A 21,123-nucleotide genomic window follows, 5' to 3' on the forward strand; every position below is an offset into this window, starting at 1 on the left:
GACTCGCAACAATCGATACTCATACGTAGTCAAGTCGAACAGATATTTGGTTTGTACAGTCTATATTTCAAGCACCCTTTGCTCTACTCCAGTGAAACACTCACACATGCCAAAATGGATGTCGTTATGCGGAACTTAAAAGCCTGCATAAAGATAAAAAATAAAGATAAAAAAATAAAAACACACCTTTACAAAAGTTTTTCTTGTCTATTGATGTAAAGGTGTGTATGAAGTAGTGTATAATGTACCAAAAAAAAATAAGGACCACGTTACAAACAGAAAGAATTACGACCGACACACACACCCACACACACACAATCATTTTTAAATTTGCGATAAACAAAATGAGAGAGAGAGCGCAATTCAAGGTAATGGGGGACAATGTTGTTGAAATACAAGTCTAGTTAAACTGGAAGAAAACATTCGAGCCAATAAAGTGATGAGGTGGTCACTGCTTCTATTCCTTGCTCTAGCACAACACAGCCCACTAAGCTATTCTAATGATTGTTGTTAAAGAGAGTGCTAAGAAAAATTACATGTCTTTAGAAATGACAAGAAAAAAAAAAAAGAAAAAAAGAAAAAAAGAAATTCACACCAAATGATTTATATTTTTTTTATTTTGTTCTTTTTCTCTTGGCATTGAGCAGTAGTACACTACTGGAAGTATATTTGACTTACAGGGGAAGGGAGAGATAGAGTGGGGATTGAGTCCACGTGTGCCTACGCGTGTGTAATTACTTAATTAGGGACTAACAGACTAAGCTCAGATACAATACACCAATGGCAATATCCTGCGTAGGCACAGTTGAAGGTGAACCAGTCTACGCAAGTTGTAGTTAAAACAATAAAGACTAAAATAAAGTAAAATAAAGTAAAGAGTAAATTTCATGAGAGAGAGAGAAAGAGAGAGAGAGTAAGAGAAACACAAACAAAGAATATCGTTAAATGCATATATATATATATATATATATAATAACCATTCCACTTTTTTTTTTTTTTTGCGCTATTCCACTGTTTCACTTAGTATCAGACTTTCTTTTACTTTCTATAACGACATCAACAATAACAACAGTGATATCTACAAACTACAAGACACACATTTACATACATAATGAATTACAACGTACATCCTGTATCATACTTGAATGCAGACAGCTATAACATCATCAACGACAACAGCAGTAATGGAGTATCAGATAAAACTCCTCCTCAACAACAACAACAGCAACAACAGCAACAGCAACAATCCCAACAACTGTCTCGTGGAAACAGCATCACCACTAAGAAGTCACCATCTGCAGACTTGGATATGGAAAATGTCACATCTCCTTCTTCAATAACTTCATCACATTCACCAAGAACTAATCATGTCAACGGATCGCCTCATTCTTCCTTCACTTCACACTCTTTGGCTAACTCACCAATGGATGTTGATGTAAAGAGGAGTAGGCAACAGCAACAACAACCAACTACAATTTCAGGTGCCAATGTCCACGCAGATGCTGTATTGGATGTTACTAGTGCAGAAGTAAATGCTACAGTACCAGTAGTATCTACTAATAATCATATTTCCTCAGCTTTGGCAAATGGTACGGCTTCTGTGTCCACCTCCACTGCTGCTGCCCCTGCTGCCCCTGCTGCCCCTGCCCCTGCAACTGCCCCTGCAACTGCTTCCACTACAACTACTGCCTCCGGTGGTTTATCAATGACTTCAGTCATGCCTCATCAACCAACACAATTGCACCCAAGTTTGAACCCACTTTACAACAGCCATGCTTTTTACCACCAACAACAGCAACAGCAACAGCAACAACAACAGCACCAACATCCAGCTCAACAATTCCATCCAATCGGCGCTTACCAAGACTTGTCTACTGTTGAACACCACTATCACCCTACTTATTTGAATAATGGAGGTTCTACTTTACAAGCAGGAGTATCATCACAATTGAGCAATGATTCTGCAAAGATGGGTTCTACTTTCAACGCTTACTCAACATCTAAACCAACCAAAAAGACTTACAAGAAGATTACAGAGGCTGATTTACGTGGTCCATTCAAATGTTTATGGGGCGACTGTGGTATCGTATTTGATGCTCCTGAAGCATTGTATGACCATTTATGTGATGACCATGTCGGTAGAAAGTCGTCAAATAACTTGAGCTTGACTTGTTATTGGGAAAAATGTGGAACTACCACCGTTAAGAGAGACCACATTACTTCTCATTTACGTGTTCATGTCCCATTGAAACCGTTCCATTGTGACTTGTGTCCTAAATCATTCAAGAGACCACAAGATTTGAAGAAGCATTCCAAGATTCATGCCGATGATCACCCAAAGAAGTTGAAGAAGGCTCAGAGACAATTGTTGAAGCAACAGCAAAGAGAAGCTAAACAACAGTTGAAGTTGAATAAAGCAAACGGTGATTTACCTTATTATGCCACTGCCATGGGTGCTGGTACTGCAACTAATGGATACGATGAAGAATCAAGAAAGAGAAGATTTGAAAATAACTCACAACACAACATGTATGTTGTGAATAGTATATTGAATGACTTCAATTTCCAACAAGTTCATCCAAATGGAAACAATGGTGGATACACGCACCAGCTGCAACAACAACAAGGACATGGTCAGTACTCTGATGCAAAGAGAATGAAGCCAAATTCGGAATACAATATTGACATGTTCAACAGATTGAACCATTTGGATGACCAATTACACCACACACCTCATGGCAGTGTACAACAAGAACAGTCACAACACCAACAACACCAGCAACATCAACATCAACATTCACATCCATCGTATACCCACACAGCAAACAACAGCAACATATACGAAGCTGAAAAGTTTTTCAACTCGTTGTCAAACTCTATCGACATGCAATATCATAACTTGTCTTCACAATATCAACAGCAACAACAACATCACACTCACAGTCATACCCATGCACATGCTCCTTCTCATGGAAGTCAATCAGTTGGCAGTAGCAGCAGCAGTAACGCCACTACCAATTCTCACAGTACGTCGTCCCACATTTACCCTGCATTGCCAGTATTGCCATCAACCAAAACAACAACATCATCAACGTCACATGGATCCAAGGACCACGTGTTGATGGGAGGTGGCACCACTGCTGCATCTGCGTCGTCAGCAGCCCCGACTGGTTACTTGTCATCTTACCCACAAATCAACAGGCCTGTGGGCTACAACTTGTCTTATGGACAGCAGCAAGCACATGTCAATGGCTTGGAGTTTAATGGTGTTTCCATTTATCAAAAAGCAGGTCAGAAGATGGACAAGGAGGAGGATGAAGAAGACGAAGAAGACTATGATGAAGATGATTCTAGTGAGGTGTCTTCTGATGAGTACTCTGAGGATGACGAAGAAATTGATTCCTTGTTTGACAAGTTGGACTTGAATGGCGGAGACCATAAGCAAGTGGAGCAAGATGAAGAAGCTGTGGTTGTGGATGGATACAATCTCAAGGATGTCGCAAGACACAGAGCTTTGATTCACCATGTTGTCGAAGTGTTGAAGCAACAAATCAAGGACCAACAGCAGCAGCAACAACAGCAGCAAGGGAACGAGACGAAGCAAGATGATGAATTGAACAGTGACTCGATCTATGATGGAAACAAGTTGTATCCCACTATTACCGCTTTCTAAATTCCCAACGCTTTTTATAATTAGTTTGTTTATATCCCGGGGGAAATGACTTGATGTCGTGAATGTTTTTTTCAACTTTAGTTCGTTAGTTTGTGGGGTGTGTGTGATGCTGTGTCGTGAATTTTACACTTTGTTGCTGCTAAATGTGATGTTTGTTTTTTGTCGGTGGGTAGTTGATTTTTGTTCTTTATTTCAAATTATGATGTATTTCCATTCTAAATCTTCTTTAACAATGACTTTCCTTTATTAGTGTGTGTTTTTTTTTCTTCTTTGTTTTTAGGTTTATACCATGTACAATATACTACATTTGTTATCCTGTTATATTTCGACTTAACTCTGGTTGATGCATGTGTTTATGAATGATACAAGACGAGATAGAAAAACAATCAATAGATTTTCGCAACTTGATTGTGAAAGCCTCATTGACCATTTTCCTTAACATGTCCGCTTATATCATTCAAATGCACTTCAAATAACCTAGATGTAGATGCGGTTAGTACAACCTCAAATCTCCATTGAAAGAGCTTAACTTCGTTAGCTTATTCGGCTGAAATCTGGCACAAAGAACAAACAGACACGATACACCTTTTGAATAGAAGTGAGGTCGTTGGCAAAAGACCTGGCTCTCCTCGTTACCTCATAAAATCCTATCGCTTTACTGACTGATTCTAAAGAATAAAACATAACATCCTTGCTCTTTGAAAACAACAGATCCACGAAAACAAATCGTCTCCTTCTATACTGTCCTCACATCATTCTTGTTTATCCCACAATACAAAATACACACAAATCTGGTTAAAAATAAAAAATAAAAACGCACACTGAATCACACTCAAAGTGCCAAACAACACGATGAATCCACTAACGAAACAAAGAAAAGGGAAAAGATTACCTTAGAATCTGGTTGGTGACCTTTCTCTATTGTATGATCCTTGTCTGTCACCGTATCCACCTCTACCACCTCTGAATCCGTCTCTGTCTCCGTATCCACCTCTACCTCCTCTGAATCCGTCTCTGTCTCCGTATCCACCTCTACCTCCTCTGAATCCGTCTCTGTCTCCGTATCCACCTCTACCTCCTCTGAATCCGTCTCTGTCTCCGTATCCACGATCAAATCCACCTCTTCCTCCTCTGAATCCACCGCCACCGTATCCACGATCAAATCCACCTCTTCCTCCTCTGAATCCACCGCCACCGTATCCACGATCAAATCCACCTCTTCCTCCTCTAAATCCTCCTCTGCCTCCTCTGAATCCTCCTCTTCTTGGTGGTGGCACATATGGCGAAGTATCTTCCTCGGCCCCAATTGTAACATCACCATAATTCGATTTATCCAACAACGGAATCGCCTTTTCCAAATCCTCACCCGTTTCAAACTCCAAGTTACCGACAGTTTCACCAGAGTCATACTCTCTGAAAACTTTGGCAAAAGTAGGCTCAGAGCCAGTCTTGTCTCTAACGAAATCTTTAACATCTTGCCATGCTGTGCCTTCTGGCAACCCAGTGAGCTTCAATCTGTACTTGCCTCGGTTATCCTCTCTTCTTTCCTTAGCAAACTCAACGAGTAATTGCTCACCTCTGAAATCAGCGCCAGCAAATTTGTCCAACGCCTTACCGGCATCTTCTTCATTTTCAAATGAAACAAAAGCGTACCCTTCCAAAAGACGCACGCCAGTGACCGGTGCTGCGGACGAGAAGAAGTCGGTGACAATGTCTTCGGTCACGTCGTCTCTGACGGGTCTGATGAATAACTGTTTAGTTGGGGCTTGATCCATGATTGGTTATTGAGTTGAAAAAGAGACGTGATGTGTGATGAGGAAAACTTTTCGTCTTCATCTTTCTCCATCTAAAGACAAAAACGTGTCTCACTTTTTTTTTGTGCCAGGTACATGCATTTCTCGAAGTAGTTAGGGGAACTCCAACCATTTTCAACTTCAGACTACCCACACTTCAATGGATCCATTTTGCTCAAAGAAAGCCAAGGTGACAAATGGAAACTTCCATACTTATATATATACAAATTGTAAACTGTCCACTACGTATCCGTTTTTGAAATTACCCCACCGCCTAAAACTTGCTTACCATGGTAAAGAACCCCAGCTTGTCCAGGTGCTAAAGCCCTCACACTGTCAATCAACTCCAACTCCAACTCCAATTCCAACTTTCCAACACTATCACTGTTCAAATTCCACAGTTTTACTCTTGTAGGTGTCGACAACGAGTGTTGTTGAAATTCAACCTCATTGGCATCAAGTGCCATAACTTTCGCTACATCATAAACCCAATCAATATCACTAACAACAACCCTTGACTTGTATAGCTTTGGATTATCATGGCCCCTAACTATAATCAATTGATTCTTGTCAATATTCTTTTCAGCAACAAACCATACACCCTTGTAATTTGGATCACCCTGGGGCATCGACACACTTGATTTCTGCCCAATTGTAGCATGCCATAGCCCCTGATGATGACCCCATACTTTGCCATCCTCAGTCACAATGTCACCGGGATTAGGTTCGATATACTCATTGAGAAAATCTCGGAAATTTGATTGGTTGGGATTGACAAAACAAAGTCCTTGTGAATCCGGTTTGTTCTTTACGTGAAGATCAAATTGCTTGGCAATTTCCCTCGTTTCAGATTTTAAATAGTGGCCCATTGGAAGAATCACTTTGCTGAGGATGTTTGACGGGATCGAGGAAAGATAATATGACTGATCTTTACGAGTACTCAACCCGCGAAGTAGATGGTACTCGCCAGCGGCATTTTGCATCACACGCGCATAGTGGCCCGTGACTAACCACCAGCCATCGCCATACTTGTCATTCAAATAATGAGCCAATTTACCAAATTTAACATATTTGTTACACCCGACATCGGGGTTTGGAGTTAAACCAGCACGATATTTCTCAACCATGGGAGCAAAAACATTGTTCCAATAGTCGGACTCAAAGTTAACTCGTTCACATGGTATGCCCAACTTATGGCACACTTGTTTGACATCTTTCCACTCTCGCTCAGTGCATGTGGCAGTTTGAGACCAGTTTGACATGTATATCCCTTTAACATTCGGGTACTTGGAGTATAGAGCGGCGCACACTGAAGAGTCGACTCCAGAAGACATCGCCACTATTATATTGTCATTAAGTTTTGGTTGCGGTTGAATGTAGTTTTGCTCGCACGGAAGAAGGTTTCTCGGCTCTTGAGGATCATATGGCAAAGCGTGTGTGTTGAACTTGGGATAGAATGGTGCTGGGTGTGAATACGTGCTATGTTTTCGAGCCTGTACTATTCGTAGTAATTTTAAAGCTGCTCGTGCCATGTGTGGCGGGTATGGTATAGTCAGCTTCGCTTTCTACCCATTTGAGCGACGGAGAGAGATGGATGCGCTTAAATTTTTCAAAACTGATTTGTGTGGTAGCTGTCGTGTGGAAATGGGTCCGATCCATTAAAGCATCGAGATTCATCGCGTACGACGCCCGTGACGCACAAGCGCACTGTTTTCTCACTACGCTGGCGGTAAACGCTGACTTGTCCTGGTGCTCTAGTATATCCTCTCATTTCAGTAAATCGCCGTAGTCGCCTACGCAGTAAGCCACACGGGTGTGGGGGAAGAAAATTTTAAAATTTTCTTTTTTTTTGCACCTCCACTCAATAAAGAGTTGAAAGATCTCCGAAAAATTATGAAGTCCCCGAAAACCATTCCTCGACGAAAACATTAAAACCTCCTGCTATACATCTCCAAGCTCACACTAACAGTATGTCATTGAAGTATATCGACAACGCTAGAAAGATACTCTGTATCGGCCGTAATTATGCTGCCCATATCAAGGAATTGAACAGTGCTAAACCCCAACAGCCATTCTTTTTCCTCAAACCTTCTTCAGCCGTGTTGAAGCCAAACGCAGGCCCATTTTTAATTCCAAAAGGTACGGTTGTCCACCATGAAGTTGAATTGGCATTCACTTTGAATCGTGAGTTGAAGAATTTGCCAGATACATTCTCGGCCCAGGATGCACTCGATAGTATTGAAGGATATGCATTGACAATTGATATGACTGCAAGAAATGTGCAAGATGAAGCAAAGAAAAAGGGGTTGCCTTGGTCGATTGGGAAAGGATTTGATACCTTTTTGCCAGTGTCAGGTTTCATTCCAAAGGAAAAGATACCTGATCCATATGATGTGGAGTTGAAATTGACCATCAATGGCGACGTTAAACAGAAGGATCGGTCTGATTTGATGATATTCCCAATACACAAGATCTTGAGTTACATGTCAAACATTATGACTTTGGAAAAGGGCGACTTGATCTTGACGGGAACACCTAAAGGTGTTGGTCCAATTGTTGATGGTGATGTAGTTGAAGCTACATTGAGCGTTGGGGAAAACATTATTGAATCTATCAAGATCAGTGCCGAGACCAAGCCTGGGTACTATGTGTATAAAGAAACATAATATGCTATCCCTTCTCTATATGCAAAAAATTATCCTAATCAATCTATATGAATATTCCGTCTACTGGTGGTTGGTATTGTCGTATTATAATGTTTGCTTCACTCATGACACGGTGACTATCCTTATCCATGGAGTAACTCTGGGCGTACACAACTTCTCGAATCCCACTCTGGACAATCTTTATAGAACAAGTCAAGCATGGGCATGTGTTGCAGTACAATACACTTTCACCTCTAATCCGATCCCTGCCAGCTTCCAACAAGGCATTTTCTTCAGCGTGCAAACAAAGACAAGTCGATAAGGAAGCACCACTTCCATGGCCCTTGTTACAACGAGGACACCCGCCTTGGTTACAATTGGTCAAATGTCTTGGAGTTCCATTGTATCCCGTGGCAACAACACGATTTTCTCGAACAATAACACATCCTACTCTACGCTTCATGCAATTTGAGCGTAGAGCAGCCAAATCGGCAAGTCGCATAAAGTATGAATCCCAATTGGGCCGCAATCTCGACGGATCAAGCAAGTTTAATTCAGACAATTTGATGAACAAGTCCTTGATGGAAGTCGACGTGTTAATAATCTTAACCTGTGCCTGATTATTAATTTCAAGTAAAGGAGATTCCGGGTTGAACAAAATGTCATCGTTGTGTTTGACGAACTCATCCAAAGTCTGCTTCTTCTTGGCATATCTCTTGTACCTCACACTCAATGGCGCATCAATTGATATATGAAGGAAAAATGGCCGCTTTTGCAACGCTTTCAAGACATTGATATCCTCAATATGAGAAATGACATAATTATCTCTCCAATTGACAGTGACAAACTCCATCAAACTGTCCAACGTTTTGAACACCTTGAAATTCTCCATATTAGAATACAGCTTTATCGCAAGTTGTTCCATTTCATAATTTATATCCTCTGATTCAGGCGTGCACACATTGAGTTCATTTGGTAATTCCGGTGCGTGGGGTTGATAATGCAATACTTTGAACCCTTGGAAAGTCAAGTACCGCGCCACTTCTGTTTTTCCCGAACTAAGGGTCCCTGAAATACCAATCAACATTGTCTGATCACACTTTTACTGATAAGTGGAAAAAGAAAAGTTAGGAAGGAAGGGGGCAAGGATGAAAGTTGGGAAATTATTGCAAAAAATTTTCTTGATCCCGCCTTTGGAGCGAAAGATCTTCTACAATAGAAAATGACAGACCAAAATGTTTTGTGAAAAATTTAAATTCTCCAAGGCGGGAGTGTCACAAACGTGTGTTTTATGACAATGTGTCAAAAACAGTTTTTTACGACACTGATGTTTTCTAAAAAGTGAGAACAGAGAGACCAGAGGCTAGCAAGAGAAAAAAGTAAAAAAGGGTAAAAGCCCGATCACCGCTGACTGCCGCCCCCTCCCCCTCCCCCATTTCTTTTCACTATTACTGCCTTATGTTTCACAAGCAATGTATCATCTCCTAAGCATATGCATTGCACTTCTACATCTCACATCTGTACTTGCTGGTCTCAACCACTTGACAGGCTACTGCAACACATACGACAATTGTGGTAAGAAATCGATTTTTGGCAAACAGTTGCCGTGCGCTAATTTTGTTCCAGCAACCAAACCAAGTAAGGAGTCACGAGACAAGTTGCAAAAAATTTGTGGGACGGATTTCGAATACGTTTGCTGTTCACCGGATCAAATTGACGAACTTGAATCAAACTTGAAACGAGTCGATGCGATCATCTCATCGTGCCCCGCGTGTTACAAGAATTTCTACGATTTCTTTTGTCAGTTTAGCTGTTCACCCAACGAATCTACTTTTGTTGAAATTGTAAAGACTGAACTAGCTAAAGACACAGGGAAGGAGATTGTCACTGAAATTAATCAATACGTTTCGCCAGAATTGGCTGAACAATTTTTCGATTCTTGCAAAGAGGTGAAATTTCTGGCCACCAATGGCTTTGCAATGGACTTGATTGGTGGCGGAGCTAAAAACTACACTCAGTTTTTGAAATTCTTGGGAGATGAAAAACCGTTGCTTGGTGGCTCGCCATATCAAATCAATTTCAAATATGGATTGGATAAAGAACAAGAAAAACAGGGATTGAAATTGAGAACTGACAAGATGTATTCTTGTAGTGACGACGAGTACAAGTGTGCTTGCACCGATTGTCAATCATCGTGTCCAAAACTCCCACATGCCAAGAACTTGAGCAAAAAATGTACAGTTGGGGTAGTTCCATGCTTCACTTTTTCCGTTTGGATGGTTTTAGTATGCTTGATTTTGTTACTTGGTGGCTATCACATCTACTTGGCAAACGCCAAACGTGAGTTCAGAAGACGTGGGTCGTATGAGGATGAAGACAATGATGAGATTATCAGTCCTTTGAATTATGTAACCGTTCGCAAACCTATTGTGCGTCGGTTTTCCGACAACTTGAATTCACAAGTTCAAGACGGTTTTGAAAAATTGGCCAAGTTTTGCTCAACGTTTCCCGGTATCACAATCGGTACTTCGGTGGTTGTGTTTGTATTGTTATCGCTTGGTATGGTGAAACTCAATATTGAAACGAATCCGATCAACCTTTGGGTCAGCCCCAATGAACCAGCTTATATAAATCAACAATACTTTGAATCCAACTTTGGTGAATGGTTTAGAATCGAGCAAGTAATTGTCAGCACCAACAACGGTGAGCCCATTTTTAACTGGGATACGATTAAATGGTGGTTCCTCCAGGAACTGATACTAGATAACTTGAATCCTAAAACCCGTCTTTCTGACATTTGCTTCAAACCATTGGGAGATTCATGTGCAATTGAGTCTTTTACACAGTACTTTCATGGAGATATAGATCAATTGAGTGAAGAAACTTGGGCTCGTAAATTGCAAAACTGCGCCGACTCGCCAGTTAACTGTCTTCCCTCATTTCAGCAACCTTTGAAACCTGCATTATTGTTTGATGACTCCGACATTTCAAAAGCTACTGCATTTACCGTGACTGTTTTGGTTGAAAACAACTCTTCAAATTCTACATTGATTGATGACATTGTGTCGTACGAACACTCATTCCAAGCTTGGGCAGGACAATTGCAATACAATAACTTGGGTTTGAATGTCGCCTTCAGCACGGAGGTCTCACTCACTGAGGAACTCAATCAATCGTCAAACACCGATATCAGGATAATTGTCATTTCATACGTGGTAATGTTTATATACGCATCGTTGGCACTCGGTGGGAAATTACCTACAAAATCACTAAAATCGTTAGTGAAGTCCAGATTCATGTTGGGCTTGAGTGGGATAATCATCATTTTACTCTCGGTCACTTCATCAGTAGGGCTTTTCTCCATGGTGGGGTTAAAATCAACCTTGATCATTGCTGAAGTGATTCCATTCCTCGTGTTGGCAATTGGAATTGACAACATTTTCCTCATTGTCCATGAACTCCACAAGATAACCGAACATGAACCTGGCTTGGATTTGACATTGAGAATATCTTTTGCAATGAGAAACATTGGGCCATCGTGCTTCATTAGTGCCATTTTACAAATTTCAATGTTTATCTTGGCTACATTTGTCGATATGCCCGCCGTAAAGAACTTTGCCATATATAGTGCTGGTGCAGTTGCAATCAACTTTGTGTTACAAATGACGTGCTTTGTTGCATTGTTGGCCTTGGACCAAAAACGATTGGAAGAGAATAGAGTCGACTGTATTCCATGTATCAAATTGTCAACGCATGTACAGTTGGAGGAAGAAGAAGAAGATGATGATTCAGAAGTTGGGGAAAAGCACCTCGAGTACGATTTTTCCCATTGGATTAAGAAAAAATACGCCCCTTTTATATTGGGCAAAACTACCCGCCCCAAAATATTGACTTTTTTCATGCTTTGGCTTGGTATTTCCCTAAGTTTGTTCCCCGGAATCAATTTTGGACTCGATCAAAGGATTGCAATTCCAAAAGACTCATACCTCGTCGATTACTTCAACTCAGTCTATGACTATTTCAACTCCGGGCCACCGGTGTTTTTCGTTGTAAAGGATTTGGATGTGACACAGCGTGTACAACAGCAGCAAATTTGTGGTCGGTTTGCCACGTGTGATGAGTTTTCCTTGGCGAATATATTGGAGCAAGAGTTTAAGAGACTGAAGAAGTCAATGATTGCTGAGCCAACAAGCAACTGGTTGGACGATTTCCTCACATGGCTCAATCCAGACTTGGATCAATGCTGCCGTTTCAAAAAGCTGTCTCTCTCGTTCTCGCTTTCAGCTTTTGAAGAAGCAACGTCATCCACTTTGCCCCAATTCTGTGCACCGCACGATCCAGACCGTCAGTGTCAAACATGTTTTGCTAACCATGACCCACCATATGATGCTAGTATGAATGGGTTCCCTGAGGGCAACGATTTTATGTTTTACTTTAACCAATGGATACAAGAACCCAGCGACCCATGTCCGATGGGGGGCAAAGCACCATATGGAAACAGTATATCGAGAACCGAAGGTAAGATAGATGCTAGCTATTTCCGGACTTCGCATACTCCGCTACGGTCACAAGATGATTTCATAGCTGCTTATCGTAATTCGATACGGATCGTTGATGAAATTAGGCAATTGATTCCCGGGTTGGATATTTTCAGCTGGTCGCCATTTTATATTTTCTTTGTGCAGTATTTGAACGTTGTTGGTTTGACATTTAGTCTTGTTGTGGGTGCAATTGCCATTATTTGGATTGTGTGTACTGTATTGTTGGGGTCCATTAGATCAAGTACGGTTATGACCATCACCATATCTTCCATCATGATAAATATAGGTGGGGTATTGGCAGTATGGAATATTTCATTGAATGCGGTGACGTTGGTGAATTTGGTCATTTGTTGTGGGTTAGCGGTTGAGTTTACTATTCATTTAACTCGAGCATACACTGTGTCGAAAGTATCCATATTTGAGGATGAGAACGAAGATACGATTTACGACCATTTTATCAATTACAACAGTGTCAACTCTTCAACTTCAGCCTCTACGCAAGAGTTGAATGCCAAGGTCCGGTATCTGAAGGCATTCAATTCCATTGTTACTGTGGGTGGGTCCATTGTTGGTGGTGTAACTTTTACAAAATTGATTGGTATATCGATTTTAGCATTCACAAGATCAAGGATATTTGAAGTGTACTATTTCAGAATGTGGTTCCTGTTGATTCTTATATCAGCCGTGCATGCATTGGTGTTGTTGCCTATACTCTTGAGTTATTTTGGTGATTTAAACAAGTCAAATACAATTGTTTATGATCAGAGTCAGTTGGGACGTCAATTTTACGATGATTCGAGAGAAGAGATTGATTATGACGATACTGGGTTGGATGCCAGTGATTAGAGAACTGAGAATTGAAAAGGGGTAGCACGGATGTAAGAGTGTTTAGGGTAAGTAAAGATGAATGTTTTGACGATAGAAAAATAAATTTAATTTAACACTTTGTGCGTGGGGAGAGCCGCTTCTTTTGTGTTGAGAAAGAAGCTTTTTCTTTTTTTCCAGATTAGTCGACAGTATTTCCTAATTGGGATTAATCAAACAAAGTAACAAAAATCTAAGTAGTTAAAGGAAGGACTCACAACGATGTAGAGAAGGTTACCCACAACTTGTTTATTCTGCTCAGTATATCTTAAAGTAACTAATCTCATAAGCATATCCCTGTGACTGAAACTGTTGTTAAACTACTCGATTTCGTGAAGGAATGGCATGGCGCTACCCTGAGAGTGAGGTTATTCTAGAGTCCTTGTACCCCTTGAGAATGCACTGAAAATGGTGGTTCCTTAGCTTTGTACAGGCTGATTTTCGATAAGAGTGGTAAATACAGTACGGGACAGGTTATTTGGTGTAAGATTTTTTTGCATTAATTCGAGACTAAATTCGGGGGAATTTTGAAGAATTTGTTTACAACACAGTTTCAATTTACCCTCCTGCAACACACAGGCCCCAGATAGGTACGTAAATACTAGTGTCTGCCCACCAAGGATGATATGTTCACTTAAGTTTAAGATTGTGGAGGGAGACCTAAAGCATCACTTGAGTGTGAGTGTATTTAAATCCTCGTGAATGTTTATAAATATAACATTGTGTGACGCAATATGTTTTATTTTGAATGATTTGTGTAATTATCAAATCTTTTGTTTTTTTCTTACATTCAATTGCTGTCATCACTCTATTTTCATCAATCATCTTTATATAAAGAGAGAGACTTCTTCTTCTTTCCTTAGAATTTTCCATTAATAAAATTACACGCAACTTCTTTGAACGAACAACAACAACAACTACAACAACTACAGCAACAGCAACAGCAATTGCGTTTTCCAAATTCATTTTTTTTACACAGGTAACAAAATGTCAGCTCACTACGAATTCAAATGGTATGTCCTTACAATCACAATCAACATATCTTTGTTGTTTCTCAATTGAAAACCAATGGCACTCTGCTGAAAGTGTTGTTCCCATAGGTGTGGCTTCCTTTTTTTTTTTTTTTTTTTTTCTTTTCAACTATGTAAGTTGGTCGGTGTCGTCATGCAAATTGTCCTTAATTTTTTCCCTTGATTGAAGACAGTTGTTGGGCATGGGCACACGATCAACTGACCACATATTTTGAAGACATTGAGCTTCGGGGATAATCAATTGACCGACTGACTCACTACATATTGTGATTTCAGTTGTGCAGGATGATGTGAAGTAAGGGAAGCAAGCTTTTGTTCATCTGCCCCTGCTCGATGACTGCCATTTTCGACGGAGATAACAAATACAAACGCACAATAACAAAAAATTACAAATGAGGAACAATTCATTACTAACGTCCGATTGTAGGCCCAAAGGTCCAGAAGAGGTTATTGTCACAGGAACAATAGACAATTGGTCTAAATCTACCCCTCTTTTCAAACATGCTGACGGTTCCTTTACTTTACAAGTGCCATTACCAGTCCAAAAGGAACCAATCTTGTACAAGTACATCGTAGACGGTACTTGGAGGGTTAACCCAGATGAGAAGATCACCAAAGACTTTGAAGGAAATGAAAACAATGTCTTGGATTCTGAAGATTTACAGGAGTTGGTGACTATACCTGGAGCGTTGATTCCAGAATCTGGCTTGATTTCCAATCACAATCACCAATCTACTACAGGTGCATTAGATAGAAAGGATATCACCAATAAGGACACATCTACAGATGTCACCGCAGCACCAGCTGGATCCTCAGACTATAAATCCACAGTTTTACCCAAAGAAGAACCACATCAAACAAGCTTAACCGGAGAACCAGGTATTCACATTCCTAAAGACGAGGAACAGTTGGCTGTTTTCGATCAATACGAATCAACCGATCCTACAACATTGAATAAGGATGTTAAGGAAGTTGGTACAGCAGGTGATGCCGTGCCTTCAGACTCAAAGGATTTGAGTGCAACAGAAGAACACAAAGACTCAACGACTGCTGATGCTGCTACTGCGGGCAAGGAGCATTCAGATGCAGATATTGCTGCAGTTCTTGCCGCTGCCGGCGCTGCAGGAACTGGAGCTGGCCTTGCCGGTTCTACTGGGTCTAAGAACCACTCAACTGCTACAGGTGGTGCCGTGTCTTCTGAACCGAAAGATGTCAGCACATCAAAGCAACCTGAGTATTCTAGTACTACAGGTGCTACTGCGGCCAAGGAGCATTCGGATGCAGACATTGCCGCAGTTCTTGCCGCTGCCGGCGCTGCCGGAGTCGGTGCTGGTGCAATTGGAGCTGGTGCAATTGGAGCTGGAGCTGACAGTGAAGCCGCAGCTGGCACTAGTGCAGCTGAATCATCCTCGGTTCCATCAACAAGTGGAGGAGATAACTTGAAAAAGGTCAAGAGAGTCCAATACAAAGCTAAACCAAAGAAGGATACAACTGAAATCGATCAAGGTACCGATTCCAACACTGCTTCCAAAGATGCTAAATATGTTTCTATTCCAACAGCCATTGAGACTGGGAACGAAACTTCTGGCCACGAGTACTTAAACGACAATACCAAAGTCACTCCAGATCTTTTGAAGAAAGAAGCTGCCGACAATGACAAAATCAACAAGGAAGTCCGTGACGAATATGAAGCTCCAACTAGCAAGGATGTAACTGCACCTGGTGTTGTTGGCACAAATGACGCTGTCACATCTTCTAAAGATGCACAAGCAGAACCAGAACAAGAAAAGAGTGATCACTCAACTGCAAAAGCCTTGGGTGCCGGAGTCTTGGGAGGTCTTGGTGGTGCTGGATTAGGATCAGCTTTAGCTTCAGAATCAAACCAACATACTGATGGTGTTGCTCGGGGAGATTATAGTCACGGCCCTTACACGACCTCCAAAGATGCTACGCAATCGACGTCTGTTGACCCATACACATCCACTACTCCAGTTGTTGCTACAGGTAACGAAGTTCCAAAGACATTGGATCCAAAAGCAGGACAAGAAGAACCAGCCGCAGGAACCACTGCTCCATCAACGTTGGCATCTGAACCTGAAATCAAACCAGTAACAGGCTCCACTTTGGATGCTGGAGAAGGTAAGGAAGTCAACGCCTCTCCAGTTGCCAAAGACCAAGCTCCATATGGCGTAGCCAGCGGTGCTACTGGTGCTACTGCCGTATCAAAGAGTAGAGTTAGTGGACCAGCAGCACCTGGCGTTGTAAATGACGAGGATGAAGAGGAAGAAATTATCATTGCAAGAGGTAATGAGCAAGAAATTCTCGCTGCTATTGAAGCTACCGAAGGACACGACGTCACACTTGAAGAGATTACGCCCACAAAGTCCGAGCAGGAGAGATTGACAAAAGAGGCTGAATTGGCTGCTCAAGTGGACGGACCAATCACGATTGAAAAAGTTGAAGTTCCTGAAGATGAGATACTCAGTGCCACTTCTAAAGATAAAACATCGGCGAAATCAGCAACATCATCAACTAAGGAACCAAAGAGACAGACCGCTAGCGATGTACCAGTAAAGAAATCGAGAGCCGATAAGAAGCAAGAAGAGAACGGGAAGAAGAAGAAGGGATTTAGATCGTTTTTGAAGAAGATTGTGTCGTGAGCTTTAAGTTGTCATTGTTTCGTTGTGTCTAATTATTTTTTGTATAAGTTTAATAGTTTACCTGTTTTAATAAATTTACTAATAATTGAGATCTAGACATAGCTCAAAACTTGTTGTGGCAGAATTCCGATGACCAAGGTTGGTGTGAAGTCAACTGTGGCTTTAGAATCGTAAAACTTTGTTCTTCGAGAAATGCGTGCACCCTAGACCAAATGCAAGTCACAACATTCTCCCAGATGGAGAAAGATGAAGACGAAAAGTTTTCCTCATCACACATCACGTCTCTTTTTCAACTCAATAACCAATCATGGATCAAGCCCCAACTAAACAGTTATTCATCAGACCCGTCAGAGACGACGTGACCGAAGACATTGTCACCGACTTCTTCTCGTCCGCAGCACCGGTCACTGGCGTGCGTCTTTTGGAAGGGTACGCTTTTGTTTCATTTGAAAATGAAGAAGATGCCGGTAAGGCGTTGGACAAATTTGCTGGCGCTGATTTCAGAGGTGAGCAATTACTCGTTGAGTTTGCTAAGGAAAGAAGAGAGGATAACCGAGGCAAGTACAGATTGAAGCTCACTGGGTTGCCAGAAGGCACAGCATGGCAAGATGTTAAAGATTTCGTTAGAGACAAGACTGGCTCTGAGCCTACTTTTGCCAAAGTTTTCAGAGAGTATGACTCTGGTGAAACTGTCGGTAACTTGGAGTTTGAAACGGGTGAGGATTTGGAAAAGGCGATTCCGTTGTTGGATAAATCGAATTATGGTGATGTTACAATTGGGGCCGAGGAAGATACTTCGCCATATGTGCCACCACCAAGAAGAGGAGGATTCAGAGGAGGCAGAGGAGGATTTAGAGGAGGAAGAGGTGGATTTGATCGTGGATACGGTGGCGGTGGATTCAGAGGAGGAAGAGGTGGATTTGATCGTGGATACGGTGGCGGTGGATTCAGAGGAGGAAGAGGTGGATTTGATCGTGGATACGGTGGCGGTGGATTCAGAGGAGGAAGAGGTGGATTTGATCGTGGATACGGTGGCGGTGGATTCAGAGGAGGAAGAGGTGGATTTGATCGTGGATACGGAGACAGAGACGGATTCAGAGGAGGTAGAGGTGGATACGGAGACAGAGACGGATTCAGAGGAGGTAGAGGTGGATACGGAGACAGAGACGGATTCAGAGGTGGTAGAGGTGGATACGGTGACAGACAAGGATCATACAATAGAGAAAGGTCACCAACCAGATTCTAAGGTAATCTTTTCCCTTTTCTTTGTTTCGTTAGTGGATTCATCGTGTTGTTTGGCACTTTGAGTGTGATTCAGTGTGCGTTTTTATTTTTTATTTTTAACCAGATTTGTGTGTATTTTGTATTGTGGGATAAACAAGAATGATGTGAGGACAGTATAGAAGGAGACGATTTGTTTTCGTGGATCTGTTGTTTTCAAAGAGCAAGGATGTTATGTTTTATTCTTTAGAATCAGTCAGTAAAGCGATAGGATTTTATGAGGTAACGAGGAGAGCCAGGTCTTTTGCCAACGACCTCACTTCTATTCAAAAGGTGTATCGTGTCTGTTTGTTCTTTGTGCCAGATTTCAGCCGAATAAGCTAACGAAGTTAAGCTCTTTCAATGGAGATTTGAGGTTGTACTAACCGCATCTACATCTAGGTTATTTGAAGTGCATTTGAATGATATAAGCGGACATGTTAAGGAAAATGGTCAATGAGGCTTTCACAATCAAGTTGCGAAAATCTATTGATTGTTTTTCTATCTCGTCTTGTATTATTCAAGCAAAGTAACTAAACACCACACATCTAATGACATACACACCACCGCTATATCAGCTTGTTTCCTCTCCATACAAGAATATCTCCTTGCGGTAGTCGCCGTAAATATCATCGTGTCTCCCCCAATCACCAGTCAAGACAGTACACGATTTGCCCACCGTATTCTTCAAGAAGTCCTCAAACAACCGCGTCTGATGCAACGACAACAATTCATCCTGCAACGAATGGACAATGTACAACTTGGCATCCTTATCAATCATTGATGTCGACTTATCGAAAGTTAGCGGCGCCAATGCATGCGTCGTTTGATAAGTCATATTCGACAATGAAGTGAGTTGAATCAATTTTTGGCCGGGGTAAGCTTGACGCACCCAAGATGCGTATTGCGGGTATTCGTCAAGTAATTTCGGCAAATCGTAGATACCATCGAGGAATTTGATGGATGAAATTGTCAATTTGCCCAATTTGATCAACTTGTCAAGCTTGTTTATCAAGTCTTCCTTTTGTTCTATCTCATTCAATTCAAGAAACACCGAATCATCATAGGACTCACCAGCAGTTTCCTTGTCCATGATCCAGAATTTATAGTACATGAATGATTCATTGAAATAGTACTTGAACTGTAACAATTGAAGTATCATTGTAGCACCAACTGAGTAGCCCAACAAATGGATTTCTTGGAGTTGGAATTTGGTCACAATGTAGACTATAGCTTTCGTTACATCTGCCAAATGCACAGGATGTTTCACTTTCAGCGAAGTCAATCGATAATTGATGCCGATAAATGTGGCCCCTGGGGTTGTTTCGGCAACAGGGGCTAATTCCTCATAGGTGTTGTTGGGATCTCTCCAAGCACCTCCATGAATGTAGATGTATGTGTGTTTATTTTCAGGATTGTAGTTCCATATCTTAATTTTCTGCAATTCGTGGACCCCGTAACTGTGAGTAGACATTATGGGATGTCCCTTTCTTGAAGAAATTTAGTTGATACTGATCACACTGATATCGTTTTGGTCTATCCGCTTGTGGCTCAACTTCTTGTTGTATGCAGTCTTGGTGAAAATTGCAACAAACTTTTTGGGAAAAAAATTTTTTTTTTTTTTTTTTTAAGGCTGACCAGAAGAGGACCATCGTAAGGCTGCAGACTTTCCCCACATCCATCAAACGTCAAAGACATTTATACTACAACGATGTCAACTGGAATAATAGAGTCATGGGCCGATGCAGGAGATGAATTTTCCGCACCACCCGATATCATAAATAACTCCGATGGCACCAAGACGGTAATCACATTCAGAACCAATCAAGATGGCAAAAAAGTCAAAGTAACTCAACGTATCAAGGAAGTTGTCGTACAAGAGAAAGTCCACCCTTTGATTGCCAAACGTAAAAACTGGCGTAAGTTTGGTAAAGAAAAGAATAAACCACCAGGACCAGATACAAGTACTACACAATTAGGAGAAAAAGTTGAATTGAAATTGGGCTTATCATGGAAACAAGCAGAAAAGAAGGAAGAAGAAGACAAACAACAAGAAAGAGCACAAGCTGTCTCTATACAGAGTATTAAATGTAGGGTATGTGGTGGTGATCATTATACTTCTAAATGTCCATTCAAGGATACCTTGGGTGCTGCCGCTGGAATCACTCCATCTGGAACCACACCAGAGCCAGGCCAAGAAGGTACAGACGCAGGCATAGGTGGAGATGGTTCGGGTGCTGGTGCTGGTACTCCAGGTGGAGGCAGATATGTTCCAAGACACTTGAGAGCAGATGCAAATGGAAACTTGCCATCTAGAGAAGCAAGAGATGATTCAACCACATTGAAGGTGTCGCAATTGAACAGTTTTGTTGACGAAGATATGTTGAGGAATGAATTGTTTGCTAGGTTTGGACCATTGGAAAGAGTTGTTATTGTTAGAAATAGGGAAACCGGTGAAAGTAGAGGATTTGCTTATGTTAGTTTTGCTACTGAAGAAATTGCTCAAAAAGCGTTGGACTTGTTGGATGGTAAAGGTTACCATTCATTGATTTTGCGTTTGGAGTGGTCAAAGAAGAAGAAGCCAACTTGAGGGGCCACAGTACAGACTGGATCAATGGTGGTTAACACAGCAGGTAACTCTGTGACTTGATGCCTT

At 41.4% G+C, this 21,123-nt stretch overlaps 10 protein-coding genes across 10 annotated transcripts; 6 read left to right on the plus strand and 4 right to left on the minus strand. All coding sequences in view use genetic code 12, as the record gives it.

Annotated features, from left to right (window-relative positions):
- Positions 1 to 1,111: 1,111 nt before the first annotated feature.
- On the plus strand, positions 1,112 to 3,673 carry RIM101 (alkaline-responsive transcriptional regulator; the record flags this gene model as incomplete). Its single annotated transcript, XM_051750281.1, has 1 exon — positions 1,112 to 3,673. The coding sequence occupies one exon, from the start codon at positions 1,112 to 1,114 to the stop codon at positions 3,671 to 3,673; it is 2,562 nt and encodes an 853-aa protein (XP_051610347.1).
- Positions 3,674 to 4,566: 893 nt separating this feature from the next.
- On the minus strand, positions 4,567 to 5,448 carry KGF57_001110 (RNA-binding family protein; the record flags this gene model as incomplete). Its single annotated transcript, XM_051750283.1, has 1 exon — positions 4,567 to 5,448. One exon carries the CDS (start codon positions 5,446 to 5,448, stop codon positions 4,567 to 4,569), a length of 882 nt encoding a protein of 293 aa, XP_051610348.1.
- A 260-nt stretch (positions 5,449 to 5,708) lies between these two features.
- On the minus strand, positions 5,709 to 6,998 carry KGF57_001111 (tRNA-5-taurinomethyluridine 2-sulfurtransferase; the record flags this gene model as incomplete). Its single annotated transcript, XM_051750284.1, has 1 exon — positions 5,709 to 6,998. One exon carries the CDS (start codon positions 6,996 to 6,998, stop codon positions 5,709 to 5,711), a length of 1,290 nt encoding a protein of 429 aa, XP_051610349.1.
- A 438-nt stretch (positions 6,999 to 7,436) lies between these two features.
- Positions 7,437 to 8,132, plus strand: KGF57_001112 (uncharacterized protein; the record flags this gene model as incomplete). The annotated part of the gene is made up of 1 exon (XM_051750285.1): positions 7,437 to 8,132. One exon carries the CDS (start codon positions 7,437 to 7,439, stop codon positions 8,130 to 8,132), a length of 696 nt encoding a protein of 231 aa, XP_051610350.1.
- A 43-nt stretch (positions 8,133 to 8,175) lies between these two features.
- KGF57_001113 (deoxycytidine monophosphate deaminase) lies at positions 8,176 to 9,198 on the minus strand (the record flags this gene model as incomplete). The annotated part of the gene is made up of 1 exon (XM_051750286.1): positions 8,176 to 9,198. One exon carries the CDS (start codon positions 9,196 to 9,198, stop codon positions 8,176 to 8,178), a length of 1,023 nt encoding a protein of 340 aa, XP_051610351.1.
- A 385-nt stretch (positions 9,199 to 9,583) lies between these two features.
- NCR1 (sphingolipid transporter) lies at positions 9,584 to 13,498 on the plus strand (the record flags this gene model as incomplete). Its single annotated transcript, XM_051750287.1, has 1 exon — positions 9,584 to 13,498. One exon carries the CDS (start codon positions 9,584 to 9,586, stop codon positions 13,496 to 13,498), a length of 3,915 nt encoding a protein of 1,304 aa, XP_051610352.1.
- A 1,005-nt stretch (positions 13,499 to 14,503) lies between these two features.
- Positions 14,504 to 17,207, plus strand: MDG1 (Mdg1p; the record flags this gene model as incomplete). Its single annotated transcript, XM_051750288.1, has 2 exons — positions 14,504 to 14,529; positions 14,975 to 17,207. The coding sequence occupies 2 exons, from the start codon at positions 14,504 to 14,506 to the stop codon at positions 17,205 to 17,207; spliced, it is 2,259 nt and encodes a 752-aa protein (XP_051610353.1).
- Positions 17,208 to 17,514: 307 nt separating this feature from the next.
- On the plus strand, positions 17,515 to 18,453 carry NPL3 (mRNA-binding protein; the record flags this gene model as incomplete). Its single annotated transcript, XM_051750289.1, has 1 exon — positions 17,515 to 18,453. The coding sequence occupies one exon, from the start codon at positions 17,515 to 17,517 to the stop codon at positions 18,451 to 18,453; it is 939 nt and encodes a 312-aa protein (XP_051610354.1).
- A 588-nt stretch (positions 18,454 to 19,041) lies between these two features.
- On the minus strand, positions 19,042 to 19,941 carry KGF57_001117 (arylformamidase; the record flags this gene model as incomplete). The annotated part of the gene is made up of 1 exon (XM_051750290.1): positions 19,042 to 19,941. One exon carries the CDS (start codon positions 19,939 to 19,941, stop codon positions 19,042 to 19,044), a length of 900 nt encoding a protein of 299 aa, XP_051610355.1.
- A 237-nt stretch (positions 19,942 to 20,178) lies between these two features.
- TIF35 (translation initiation factor eIF3 subunit g) lies at positions 20,179 to 21,057 on the plus strand (the record flags this gene model as incomplete). The annotated part of the gene is made up of 1 exon (XM_051750291.1): positions 20,179 to 21,057. One exon carries the CDS (start codon positions 20,179 to 20,181, stop codon positions 21,055 to 21,057), a length of 879 nt encoding a protein of 292 aa, XP_051610356.1.
- Between the last annotated feature and the right edge of the window lie 66 nt (positions 21,058 to 21,123).

This window comes from Candida theae (genome assembly GCF_024610275.1).
Source record: "Candida theae strain CBS 12239 chromosome Unknown scaffold32, whole genome shotgun sequence".
Lineage (NCBI taxonomy): Eukaryota > Fungi > Ascomycota > Pichiomycetes > Serinales > Debaryomycetaceae > Lodderomyces > Lodderomyces theae.